The sequence below is a fragment of the Camellia sinensis genome, chromosome 14, assembly GCF_055761805.1.
Source record: "Camellia sinensis isolate YWXY chromosome 14, ASM5576180v1, whole genome shotgun sequence".
Classification (NCBI taxonomy): Eukaryota; Viridiplantae; Streptophyta; class Magnoliopsida; order Ericales; family Theaceae; genus Camellia; species Camellia sinensis.
In genome coordinates, this window is record NC_138974.1 from 15532938 (window position 1) to 15547500 (window position 14563).

The window sequence follows — 14563 nt, forward strand, 5'->3', positions numbered from 1 at the left end:
AATATTCAAAAAAATTCTCAATATATAAAAAATAAAAAAATAAAAAAATTTCTTATCCCCTCACTATTTTTCTAACACCATCTCTACCTACTCCTTACCAATCCCCCTTCCAGGGCCTTTACTAATACCAATGAATTAGTAATCTCATCTTTATCTCTCAAAACAAACACTTCATATAATAGTCCAACCTCACTATCAATCCCGTTCCCCTCTCCCACAAAAGACAAAATGAACTATTTTAATCATAACAAACAAAATATCACATCTAATTCATAAACATTACACTCTTTTCTCACAAAAAAAATCAAAAAACCCTTCCCAAACCAATAGATTTAAAAAAATAAAAAGCTAAAAAATTAACCCACTTTTCAAACTAAAACTTACTAAAATAACTAAACTTACTAAAATAGCTAAGGGGTTGTTTGGAATGACCTAAATAAGTGTACTTTTTATCTTTCTACAAAAAAATGTGCAGAAAAATAGAGAGGTGATGTGATGAAAAAAAGATAAAAAGATAAATTATTTTAGTATTACCAAACTTGACCTAAAAATTAAAATAATTTACTAAAATAACAACTTTCTAACACTCATAATATTCACCTAGAGAGAGGAACTTTGGAGAGAGAAATCGTCGATTTAGTGAGAAAGTGAAGGATTCGAAGAGAGAGAGAGAGATTGGTAACAACAACAACACCACTTGGGTGGTGGTCTCTTCTGTCTTTGAGATTTTCTCCACCTCCGTTCCGTTTCTCTATTCATCAACCCGCTTACACAGACAGCGCATCATTTAAACCTAACATTTTCTCTTTCCCTCTCTTGTTTAATTTTCTCGGGAAAATTTACAGAACGATCTGAGCTAGGGTTTCAATTACAGCCATCGAATTTCTCGGCGTTAATTCGAGGGTTTTGAATTCGAATTCCAATATGTTGATCAGAAATGCGAATCCGTGAGAATTCCAGTTCCGATCTCGAGTCTAACAACGGAATACAAGAAGGGTTCCAGCTATGGATGTTGATTCCTCAATGGTGTCCGAGCCCGATCACGATCCCGCTGTCTCCAATTCCACCGCGCCGGTGTCCGTAGAACAGGTTGAGCAGTCTCCGGAGGCGGATTCTGGATCTCCGCCTCCTCAACTGACGCAACAGCCTCAGCCTCAGCCGCAGCCGCAGAGCCCTGTGGCCGGGCCGAGGACTGCGCCCACGTATTCGGTGGTGAACGCTATCCTAGAGAAGAAGGAGGATGGACCGGGGCCTCGCTGTGGGCACACCTTGACAGCTGTCTCTGCAGTTGGGGAGGAAGGGTCGCCGGGTTACATTGGGCCACGGCTGATTCTCTTCGGTGGCGCTACAGCTCTTGAGGGCAATTCTGCAGCTTCAGGAACTCCAACCTCAGCTGGAAGTGCTGGAATAAGTATGTGTTTGTTTGCTTTAATATTTCTCCAATTTGTTCTTCTACTTTTTTGCTCTCCGAGTGTGTTCATTTTCGCTGTATACAACCCTTGATTTGCTTAAGCTCAAGTAAATTCTAGTGCAATTTTTATGGGTTTATAGCATGTTTTAAGTTCTGAATCAACTTAACTGCAATCTTTGTTAACCTTGAGGTTGAAGTGTGTTGGTTGTTTTGTTCCCTTTTATATATGTTCAAGTACTACTGATTCAAAGCTGCATTTAAACCTCCATCTAGTTCAACCCTAGCGGGTGAAGTTACTTCATTTACTGGTTTTGTTCATATGGCATGAAAGACTGTTATTTATTTGAACAATGAATTTTACATCCGACCTAAACTCAACGATCCAATCCTCATCATTGCATACATAATTAATTTTGTATTGAATCCAGTGATGGAAGTCCACTAATTAAGAGACCCAAAACCAAATTTAGGTGCTTATGTCCTCTAATATTTTGCCAACTGGTGTGCATGAATCTCTATAAAATGAAAAATAAATAAATAAATAACTAAATAAAAACGACGTCACCCAATTAGTACCCATTAATGGATCTTTGGAAGGGGTTAGATTGGGTACATACCTAACTTTTGGCCTGTAAATGCACATAGTGGTTTTACCACCGAAGAATGGTGCTGTTAATTTTACATTAGAATCTCTCTGGATTTTTTAAATGGAAATGTTTTCTGCTTTAAACCTTTGTGATTCTTAATGTTACACTGGATTGCAGGGTTAGCGGGGGCCACCGCTGATGTGCACTGCTATGATGTGTTGACAAATAAATGGTCTAGGTATGCCCAAAATAATTATCATTTATTAGCACAACAATACTTTTGGGATAACGTCTTTTTATCACATGCTCACTTCTACTATGCTTTAATCAACTTGCTCTGTAGGATTACACCCTTTGGAGAACCTCCCACACCAAGGGCAGCACATGTGGCAACTGCTGTGGGTACTATGGTGGTTATTCAGGTCAAGGCAGATAAATATTGTCCTTTTAATGCTTGGACTAACCTTTTTTCTCTGTCAATTTGTTAGTAAATAATTATTCGCTGAATCTTTCAATCCAACAGGGTGGAATTGGTCCAGCTGGTTTGTCTGCTGAGGACCTTCATGTTCTTGATCTCACACAGCAACGCCCACGATGGCATAGGTTAGATTCGTGAAGCTTTTCATTGGCTTTTTATATGAAACACCTCGGTACACATGTATTCTCACACATGTATGCATGTACAAGTATGCATTTTGTTGTATATCCATTAATTCATTGTCAACATCTGTGTAGGGTTGTGGTCCAAGGCCCTGGACCAGGGCCACGGTATGGACATGTTATGGCTCTAGTAGGGCAAAGATATCTTATGGCAATTGGTGGAAACGATGGTGAGTTTCTTGCGTAGCTGCTTCATCTTGTGTGCTAAAGTATGTTTTTCGTTTTGTGGTCTTAAGCAATTATTTGATGCATGATTACAGGAAAACGACCTTTGGCTGATGTATGGGCCCTGGACACCGCTGCCAAGCCATATGAATGGCGGAAATTGGAACCGGAAGGAGAAGGTCCACCTCCATGCATGTAAATTTCTACTTGTGTCCTTTTTTATGCGTGTAATCTTATGTTTCCTCCTTTTTCCATCACATTATTTCGTGTTTTAATGTATGTTTTCACATTTCTTACGCATGTTTGATAATCTCATTATCATGATTGTACACTTTTTTCTTACAATAACTAAAATAAAATAAAAGTGAAATTAAATTATGCACATTTTTGTGTATTGCATTGACAATCTTATGCTTTAATATCATTACTGATGTCCTTTGACATGATCTTGAGTCACCATTTCGTGGAGCAAATTTGAGAGTGAGAGTGAGAGTGAGACCCAGTGCATCTTTTTAAAAAATATTTTAAGAGCAAGAGTACCTCCAGAGCGTCTATTTGCATAATATAAGTGTAAATTTATATATATGTTAAGTGATCAATATTTTCTAAAACAGTATCGAAATACAGTTAATCTATGTTTCCCTTATAATAAATAAAAACAAGCACAACCTTTGTCATTGAAAATCTAGTTAGCCTAGTGGTAAGAAATTTTTCCTTACATTAGGTACGATGTTCAATCCCAGGCAGCAGCAATTTGTGCATGAGAAACTTCTTTCAGGTGTGGCAGTGCCTTGGTGCAACTGGACTTACTACAAACTTCACACATGGTGACAAATGGTTGGTTAAAATAGATTCCGTTTGTAATTCGCAAATTTGACCCAATAAATTCAAGGATTTGACTAATTTTCGTTCCCAATTTGCGAACTTGCAAATTAGCGAGTGATTGTGCTGCTACCTACACGAATTAGGTGACTTAGGGTAGAACTCAAACTTCAAAAACTAACTTGTGAAATAAGGGTGCCCATACAGTTATAAATTGCACATTCCCTTTGTACTTAGGTGATGTGGGATTTCGCTTCATACTCTTCCGTGGGACTTCGCTTCATACCCTTCTCACCTAGCATGTAGGGAGAGTGCCCTCATGTACATTGTACACCCCTTTGTATGCAGACAGTGTGGGACTACGCTTCACAACTTTTTCCAATTAAGGTTGTAGTCATTGTGCATATATTCACAATTTCCACGTTGTGGGAACCTAGGATAATTAAAGGTTTTATGTTGATGAAGAATCTTGAGATAGTTGGGGTTGATGGCTCATCCCATGGATGGTTGGAGTGCAATTACCCCTTTGGAAGCCTCAAGTAAAGCCCCTGATCCAATTTGTGGGAATAAATCTTTTTGGTCCAATAAATGTTTTGGTGGTAGTTTCCTATTTTTATTATTGGTATTATTTAACTGGGATATAAATAACGTTAGGCAGCTTTTGATGAATGATAAGTTGAGAGTTTAGGCTGTGGTGATTGTGTGCCCATTTTTCTTTTCTTTTCTCTTTTCTTTCCCCTCTGTGCTCAACACCAGGTTGTTATTAGTCATACACACAATGTGAATATTTTAGTTGTTCAAATATAATATAGATTGGCAGTTTTTGAAAAGGTACTAGCATGCTATTTTGTTATGATTTTTTGTATTATCTCAAATTACTATTATTTGGAAATATTTAGGCACAAAGTTAGACATTTAGTGAGCTTTCTCCCTCTTTGCAAGCTGCACATTCCACAAACACTTTTCCAAAATGCGAAGTGGAAGAAAATATGTCTAGGAAGATTTAAAGCACACATTTATGGATTGGAGGCTGTTGTTGGGGTTTCTTGCCTCCTTTTCTCAAGCAACATTGAGGTTTCTTTCTCTGTGGAGTTAAAACACCAAATGGAATTTCAATTCAATTCTTACCAATCATCAACATATAAAGAAACAGATGTGTTTAATTCTCTCTCTCTCTCTCTAAAATATTAAATTTTTGTCTGCTTGTTTGTTCTACTATGTAGTTTTTCTTCTAGGGATTTTGTTTAAAAAATAAAAGAGATATTAATTAAGGCAGAAAAAATGGGAGGCAAGGCTGTGGTGACATATGATTTATAAGCAAAAGAAATGACAAGGCTAAGGAATTCTGAGAAAATAAAAAAGGTTAATTAGTCCACCTAACAGTCTAACTGCCCACTGCCCAGGGGCAATTAGTCAATGCCGTGTCGATCATTCATGTTAAAGAACAACATTTTTGGGGGAGCTTACGAGTTCCATCTTTGTTATGGGAAATTAGCATTACCAGAGTTAGCCAACACTGCTTGATTTTTTCCCGAGTTTTTGCTAACCCTGCTTTATACAGTGATAATCCTTTAGACTCCCCTTACATGGAAAAAAGAAAAAGAAAAAAGAACGAACCAACCAACTCTTCCCTCCTAAATCATGAAAATTTCTAATTGCATTCCAATTCAACAAATTCCAAAATTTTATATTTTGCTTCTTGGTCAGTTGTATTTCCAAAAAGATTTGGAATTTTTTTTTGTAATTGAACCTTTTGTTAATTTCCTTGGAACATATTCGTCTGCAATGCACAATTCAATTTTTCTCTTGGTTTTCTGCCTTCAGACTGTAAAGTATATGATTGCCCCTTACTGTGATCTACATGGCACATGGGGGTTGTTGGCTGGCATGTTCTTTGAGATTTTTGCAGCCCTATGCTTTATTATATATACTTAGTTTGGTCTGTGTGATGGAGCAGTTTAGAAGTTAAAGCTTGTTTGAAAGTTAATTAGTGGGATTGTGGGTGTGTTGGGGGAAGCTCATCATACCAGATTGAATGAAGAAGGCTAAAAGAGCACTTGCATTGATAATATTTCGGTCCTGTCGTGTTCAAAAGAGACAAGATACAGCTTGAACTGAGATTCAATCACCATAGCTAGTTGCTTGTAATGTATCATACATATAAGTATTATGTGCATATAAATGTGTTTGTTCATGTGTCCGTCATGTTTGAAAGATGCATGATACAGCTTGAAGTGAGACTTAATCACCACTAGTTGCTTGAATTTGATAATGTGTCATACGTATGGGTATTATGTGCATCTAAATATGTGTTGTTCCTGTGGTTGTGAGTTCTCTAATGGTTTTAATTACTTACTAGTCCAGATTCTTGTTCTGCATTTGAATAGCGTTCTCATGATCTTTGGTGGTTTTAAATCATGATTACTCAACACTCATTATGCACTTGAGTGGTGTATATGTTGGTAGGCACGTGAAAGTACCACTGCTCACGTGAAAGTATGACTTCATTTTGAAGTTGGTGTTGAATGTTGTTAGAATATTTTGTTTAATGTTCTCTATTTTGTTTCCATTGATGGTATACTTTATTGAGGACTTCTCTAGTTGATCTATCATTTACTTCTCTCACTTTGAGTAGGTATGCAACAGCAAGTGCACGCTCTGATGGTCTTCTTCTGCTCTGTGGAGGGAGGGATGCTAATAGTGTGGTAAGTTAATGTATTCTTTGCATGCTTGATGGATTCGAAGTATTGAGATATTATAAGCCATGTACTTAAGCTAGCTTATTGCCATTTTGAAACGGTTTACTTTTTCCAGGGCATTGATGAACTTTTTGCCTTTATATGTTTTCTCCGCTTAAGTAGCACTCGTTGAAAGATCTGTATTCTCTTGTATTTTGGTTCCTTTCAAGGAGTAGAACCTGGAGTGTTCAAAATTTTCATTTTAGTTTGTCTATGAATGGTTAATTTGGCATTGTTCTGTGTCTACTTGATGGTGTCTCAGTTATTTGGCTTTCAGGAGCTTTCATTTTGGGCCATGCAGCTATATATAAGAAAAAAAATTGGTACAGTTCTGGTTTAATATGCATGCCCTACTAATTGGGATGGATTGTCAAGTTGAATGCACGTGAGACAGTTTATCCTTGGGGTGGCTGTGGGAAGAGACTGTTGTCTAAGTTACTCCCACGTTCTACCATTTGTGAAACTTAACATTTTCTTCATGGTTAAGATTAGTTAAAATTTGGTTAATGTAAATATGAAAAATGTTATAGTTGATATTGAATTGAATGGGTCTAACACATTATTTCCATGTCGAGATCAGGTAAGATTTGGTTAAGGTTGACATGAAACAGTTGCTGAAATTGAATTGGAGTGTGTCTAGCCCATTAGACTCCATGCCACCAACAGATTGGGTGATGGTGTGTGAAACTTTTTAGCCAAGAGAGGGTTCCATATCTTGAGTGTGCAAGGTCATCGCCCATCAGTCATCACTTCCTCTATTTGGGTTCTTGGGCTTGTATCTGTTGGGGTTTTTATTCTGTTTTTCAATTTGTTTTTTCTTTTAGGAGTTGAGTTTTGTCCATTTTTTTACATGTTGACTTGACTTTTTGGAAGATGATGTCTAATACATGCATATATGTGTAGCTGTGCATGTGTGTGTGTTGTTTGGTGGAGTTTTATGGCAGTATGTTTGCTCTGAACATACTGTTATAATCTGCTATGAATATTATCTTTCAATTTTATCTATATGATTTCTTCTCTCTAATGATATCAAGATAAATCACTTGCATTGTTGTTAATGCTTAACCTTTTACGTCCTCTTTGAATATTTTTGCAGCCACTGGCAAGTGCATATGGACTTGCGAAACATAGAGATGGTCGGTGGGAATGGGCAATTGCTCCTGGTGTCTCACCATCTCCTAGATATCAACATGCTGCAGTGAGTTTTTCTTTTATGTAACAAAAAAGAAAAAAAAAAGAAAAAAGAAAACCACTATCGACTTCTTTCATGTGACTGGAAAACCAATCTTTCACATGTGCTCCACTCCTGTAGGTTTTTGTTAATGCGCGGCTCCATGTTTCTGGAGGTGCACTTGGTGGTGGACGCATGGTGGAGGATTCATCGAGTGTTGCAGGTATGTTCCTTGAAACCTGGCAAATATGTTGACATCGGTAGTGTAAAAAAGCTACACTTTTATATGACAGTTTTTAAATCACAAGGATCTTTATTTAAGTACACAAGAGTTTACCTTTGAAAATCAAAGATGGAGTGCCTACCTAATTGTGGGAACCAAGAACACAGAAAGCTACTCGATGCACAACGTTCATTTGTTCCTTATATTTGCTCGTATACTTGCACTGAGATTGAGCTTTTGCTGTGGGTATTATCTAATGGAATTAAGGTTCTGCAAGTGAACTCTTATATGCTTTGATGGGTGAGGCTGATTGGTTTCTGACGAGAATGTAGCAAATGGCAGTAAATTGGTTACTATATACACATTATTTGGAGAAAATCTGTCACATAATCAAGTGCAACCCTCATGCTTTATACAGTTTATTTGCCACTCAATGATATGATAACTGATCAGAAGGTTGGCTAGAATATTTGGTTTATAGATTCAGTTGACCTCCTCTACATATGATTGTGCAGAGAAATCATTACATACTGGATTTGTTGCTGAACTATTGGAATTTTCACTTATGGATGTGAGCTTGAATTTTCTGGCTGAGATATAGATTGGTCATTTGTGTCGTAGGTGGGCTGTTGATTATTATGAGACAACTTATATATCCTGGGAAAGTTGTCTTGCAATTCAAAAGCATAGTGAAGGATGATATTAGGCTTAGTAATCTTATGTTTAGGCATTTACTCCCCTTTTTTTTTTCCCTTCGATAAGATTTTATTAGAAGAAAAGATACCGAAGGGATGCCACCCGGTATAAGCTATAAGATAATCTAAACAAATAATCTATTCATGAAACCATTTAGGTTGGATGCTAGAACATTTACCTTTGACGTTACTGGTTACGCAAAACCTGCCACCACAATATTGTTTGATGGATAATTGAAACGTTGTTTGTATTGACTTGTCAAACAAGTGAAAGCTTATTTGTAAATCATCCCCCTTTTGATTTTTCAGTCAATCTTTGATGTTTTCAAACCCAGGCGGGTAAGACTCCTTTGTATATGGGTTGTGAACCCCCCTTGGTGCCTCATATAATAATATTATTTTATACTACTATATATGTGAAGCCTTGAGATGGTTTTGACACAAAATGTCTCATATTTTTGGCTTTCCCAAAATACCCCTATAGTTGAATTTTTGTAAAAATTATATTAAGAGGAGGGCGTGACTTGAAACCAAGATCATGGGCTTGGCAAAGAAAGCCCTTGCCACTTGAGCAACATGTACTATGTGTGCATTCCTCGTTCTCATTATTCTTATACTATTACTTTTTCTAGAGTGTGCAAGCCGCTAGTTATACTAATAAAAAAAGGCATGCATTTTCCCTTGAGCAGGAAACTGGTTAACATATTCTTGATGAATAATACTTCATTTAGAAGGGTAAAAGAAGAAAGTTCATGTACGGGGATAGTATATACAAAGACTAACACATTTAAAGAGAAGCCTATTGATACAATCAATATTGGAACTACCCTTCTCAAGAAATGCAGATGGGGGCTCCAAAGGAATAACTGACACGTTTCTCATTGTCATTGAGTGAAACCAAATTTATGAGTGATTCAAGAATCTTCTATTTTTAACTTCTAGAAACATGAGGGCACATCATATTTGACCTCTCTTCAAATCAATATATTTTATTTATTGTGGCCTAAATCGCGGACATACATCATATCAACAGCTGGGTAATGTGTCTCTGCCTGCTGCCAACAGTCGCTTCGGAATTATACTGTATGGGTCGATCCTCCTCTCCCGTTTGTTTTAGCAATTTATCCTAAGGTCTCCTTGCCAAGAGCATTCCAAATGGGAATAGGAGAGAATTTTTTGAAAATTGCATACCAGGGTGCCACCTTCTAACAAAAATTTATCTTCTTCCAAAGACAGTGGACCCTCATCAAGAATTTAACCAAGAGCTTCTTCACTTCTGATCTTAAAAAGGAAAAAGCCATTGTCAAGTGTAACCACCACTTTATCCACTAGAAGCAGTTTCATTTATGATTTTTTATTGAAAGCTTCATGGCAACAATTTCTCTCATATCTCTTGTTTCTGTGTGTATAGTCCTGGACACTGCCGCCGGAGTCTGGTGCGATACAAAATCTGTTGTTACTACTCCCAGGACAGGCAGATACAGTGCTGATGCTGCTGGTGGAGATGCTGAAGTTGAGCTGACGAGACGCTGTAGGCATGCCGCTGCCGCTGTGGGTGACCTGATATTTATCTATGGTGGTCTGCGTGGTGGTAAGACACGAACATGTGATGGAACTTCAATTTGTTGCATTTTGTTTTAGATTTCAAGCTGGCAAGTACTTTCTAGCATCTGATATGGTTTTGCATCCTGATACACCAGCATACTATGGTGGATCTGTTCTAATTCACATTGTCCCAGCATAATATTCATCTATCCTGATTTGCACGTAGTAAAGTGATATAGCCTTTCAAAGTGCTTGAAGTTGTCGTCTATGATGCTCAATTGATGGTTCATCCTTCTTTCGGAAAATGTTATATTTGATCATAGTTGTTAAATAAAATTAAGATTTGAATCATGAATCAAAATCTTACTTTTATAAATCGTGAATCAAATCAAGTTGTAATCATAAGTTCTGGAGACAAATTTTAAGAGAGATAAAAGCCACATGTAGACAGGTTAAAAAATCAATGTGGAAATGAAGGATTAGACATACAGTCTAAAAAAAACTTGATGCGATCACATAGACACAAAGCTTACGTATTCCTTTAACTATCAACTCCCCCATTTGTTATAGATCAACTCAATACATTGCTCAGCTATTTGAGATTGCCCATATGATTCCTATTTTCCTTTCTGCTCGATTAGAGACTAAAGCACAAGCTAAATCTTAAGTGACCTTGTTTTCTCTTAATATCTTATCTCATGTTTAGTTTGGTCTTCCTCCATTTTAGCATCACCCTTAATATGGACAATATTGCTCTTCTATATTGGTGCAATGGTTGCCTATTATGCGCATGCCCTTTTTTTTCATTTAAAAAATCTAGAGAAATATTCTTATTTACTGTTTCATGAACTAATGTAAGCCATAAATAGCTCAAAGAAATGTACATCTAAAGATATTGGGAAAAAAAGGAAGCTCTTTGGTTTCAAGTTAGGGCCCACTTGGGACTTGCATAGTAGAGTTTTAGGATTTAGTTATGTTTTATACGTTTTAAGAGTTGGGGGTATATTTGACAATTGTAGAATTTTCTAGACATGGGTTGTATGATATGGGTCGATTTGTGGATCAAGTTACTTATTTATTGTTTTATTTATGGGTCATATTTGGTTTAGAAGTCAAAAGTTTAATAATTATTTTTGTAGAAATTCTAGTCCTAGTTGGTGAAAAAGTCTCCATTATCTGTATAAATTCATGTGATGCATTTAATTTTGTAGAGTTGAATAATAGTTGTCAAATTAGGATATGAATCGTGTATCATTTTTTCTATTTTTTTGAATTATGTGTTGTAAGATTTGTTAATATCTTAAAAAGTAGAAAAATAAATATGTTTATAGAAAAACAAATAGCTTTCAAGAGCAAAATATTACACAATGTGTAATCTTTAACGTTACAATTGTTTTTTGTAATTGAAGTTGCATATACATCAATACTTAATATATATAAAATGCGGAGGAAAGATTAAAGTGAATATAACAAAACTTGTACCATTTCAGCTCATTATAATATTCTTGAATTACTCTAAAAAAATTTCACATTTATTTGTAATTGTATAATATTATTATTATTATTATTATTATTTTGCATTGTCCTAAATCACCATTGATGTTTTAATTTTTAATTTACAACTTTTATGTTCTCAAACAATTTGTCTGTTGTAGAAAGCTTTAGCTTTTTTTTGATATATTTGGAAATAAATCAATAGCATAAACAGTAGATATTTGGAAAAAAGTTAATGTTCTTGGGTATTGTTCACAACACCTAGGATAACACCTAAAGGGCATGTTTGATTGGGTGGATTAGAGTATGGGATTGTGATTATTAATCCGTGGGCCCAATTATCCTATGTTTGTTTTAACATTTTGGTTTAGGATTATTAATCCAATGGATAATTAATCCAACAAATTTGTAAGATTATTAGTAATGGGGTAGGGGTGGAATTATTAATCCAATGGATATTAATCCAATTGGATAATGAATACTACACTAATTTAATAGGATTATTAATACTTCACTATTAGTCTTGTGAATCAAACATAACCAAATAGTGTTAAAAATCCTATCCTTTTATCCCTAAATCCTTACCCCTTTATTGTCCCCCTGTACAAACCCTTCAAAACTCTATTATGTTTGGTTGAGTTTTCATAACCTCTTTTTTGAAAAATTTCAAAAACTAGTTTGTTGAAAAAAATAAAAAAGCGCTCATTATTTTCATATGGCTTGTTTATTTATTTATTTTAAAAATATATTTTTCGGTATTTATTTTTATCAAACTGGTTTCTAATTTTTAAAAGAAAAGTTCAGAAAAAAATTCTAAAAACTGAACCAAATGTGTTTCTAGCCACAAAAACCAATTAAAGTCAAAGCCTAGGTTTTTTCGCTACTATATATTAATTTTTGGGCTCACTACTAGTAGGAGAGTAATCCCTGCACTCGTCCTACATCATGAACCTGTTAACAATTCATGTCATTTAAAATTCAATATTTTTCTTTGACAAATATTGCATAATGCTAGTAGGGGCACATCCTTTGTACAAAGACTATGCTATTCACTGCATTGTTGTAGTTGTTTTTGTTTGCATAATGCATATGGTGTCTTTTTAGCCTCTTTTTAGGAAATATTAAAGTCATAAGTTTGTTATATACATATATACAATTTAGTTATATTGTTATCAGTTTTATTTTAAACACCGCATGAGTATTTTTAAGGGAAAATTACATGTCAGTGTATGTATATTTAAAAAAATATTTACAAATTAATGATAAATTTTATATGTATTAAGTATGAAGTCATACACTCTTTCATCAATTAGTAATTAATTTTTAAAAAACCCACTGTGCAGTAGTTTCCCCTATTTTTAATGTATATATACATATATAAAATTATATATTAAGCAAGGTTTCAAAAAGCCGTCGTTGCGGTGGTGCTGTTGAGGTTGCGGAGTGTAAAAGCCGTAGCGTAATGGTTGCGGTAACCGGATCAGTGAATTTTTATTTTTATTTTTATTTTTCATACAATTTGAAAAAAAAAAACTTATTGATATGCATATTTTTTTTTTTCTAAAATCACATTTATTGGGGTTTAAAATAGATTTTGATTAATTTTTGTTAGTTTTTAAGTATGATCTAATATATTTTATATTTTTAAATCACTATAAAATGAGTTTTTTATATTTTATTTTAATAGTTAATGACTTTATAAGTCATAAATCCGTATTGTACCTCTTATTTTTATTTATTTATTTTTTTAAGAATAATTGATTTTAAATGTCTACAAAATTATTTTGGATCAATACGTAAACTAACTAAATAAAAAATATTTACAATTATTAAATGAAATGATTATAAGAATAAAAATTGAGGCAAACAAAAATTATTTTTGAACTATTGAATATTGCAAAATGTGTATAATGTATATTTTGTAAGTTTATTTTATTTTAATCTTTTAGAAAGATAGCTGTTCCGAATATTGTGAATTGTGTAATGGTGTGTAACGGCGTGTAACGGCCTGTTACGGTACCGCTACAGCTGTTACGTAACACCAAAACGGCCATTGCACGTGTAAATTTCCGTTGCACTGCAAAATCGGGTATAATGGGTTGCGCCTACCACCGCAATCATTACGTAACGGCCACAACCATTACATAACACTACTTTTTGAAACCTTGATATTAAGTGAATCATATGATTCACTATTGAATGCAATTTATGATTCTCTATTTTAAGAAAACAATTCACGATTTGATAACAATGCCAAGTACCTTCCTCAACTACGAGGCAAGAACTTTGGGTAACTATTTTTAAATACTCCTAACCCCAGTAAGCTGATAAGATTGAAATCTTTCGATTGTGTTGCTTCTCAAGTCTTGGGAATTAAGGCAATGAATGAAGCATTTGGACTTCTCGCAAATATGATGAAACAAAGTCATGATGTCCCTGACTAATCCCCATTACAGTTTTTCACAGTTGCCAAGACTTCCTCTTCAGTGAACTACCCTTCTGGACACTCTCTATCCTGTTCGAAAATAGTATCAATATCTAGACCATTAAAATGAGGTCTCCTAGAATAGGTCTTCAGCATGTAGCTCAAATCTCCCCCTACATAGTTGTGTCACTTGAGTGGATAAAAGAACCAAGTGTTCCTGTCATCTTTTTTCTGCTATATATCCCTGCCTTTTGCGACCAACTAATCCTTTTCATATCATAAGAATAATCCACTCCAAATTCACCTTTGCTTCCTCCTCTGTGAGACAACCTCCAAAACCATTTCCCTCCAAAGAGGGAAGACCAGAGACTGAGAAGTCTCTCACCAGAGCTTCCTTTCTACACACAATTCCTCTGTCCCAAAGGTTTAAGATGCTGCTGCCTGTACCTTTGGCCGCTATGGTCTCCTAACTTACAACCCAAGAGCTCCACGGGCTGCTTCTAGCTTTGTCATTACTAATTTTCAATTTTTGTATTCTATTAACACACCGCATTCACTTTTCAAGGCTGGATTAGTGTTTTCACCACTGCCCTTTTATCCGGATTATTCAACCTGTGCAGCGTTTTA

The 14563-nt window shown here is 35.2% G+C and overlaps 1 protein-coding gene across 1 annotated transcript in view; it reads left to right on the plus strand.

Annotated features, from left to right (window-relative positions):
* Positions 1-544: 544 nt before the first annotated feature.
* Positions 545-14563, plus strand: part of LOC145807603 (serine/threonine-protein phosphatase BSL3) — a 21969-nt gene continuing 7950 nt past the window's right edge. Inside the window, exons 1-10 of the mRNA XM_082906082.1 lie at positions 545-1411; positions 2176-2236; positions 2342-2420; positions 2522-2601; positions 2734-2828; positions 2919-3018; positions 6281-6350; positions 7480-7581; positions 7696-7777; positions 9884-10063. Of these exons, the coding sequence (XP_082762208.1) occupies positions 1006-1411; positions 2176-2236; positions 2342-2420; positions 2522-2601; positions 2734-2828; positions 2919-3018; positions 6281-6350; positions 7480-7581; positions 7696-7777; positions 9884-10063 (1255 nt within the window). The 5' untranslated portion in view covers positions 545-1005. The remainder of the gene's footprint in view (positions 1412-2175; positions 2237-2341; positions 2421-2521; positions 2602-2733; positions 2829-2918; positions 3019-6280; positions 6351-7479; positions 7582-7695; positions 7778-9883; positions 10064-14563) is intronic.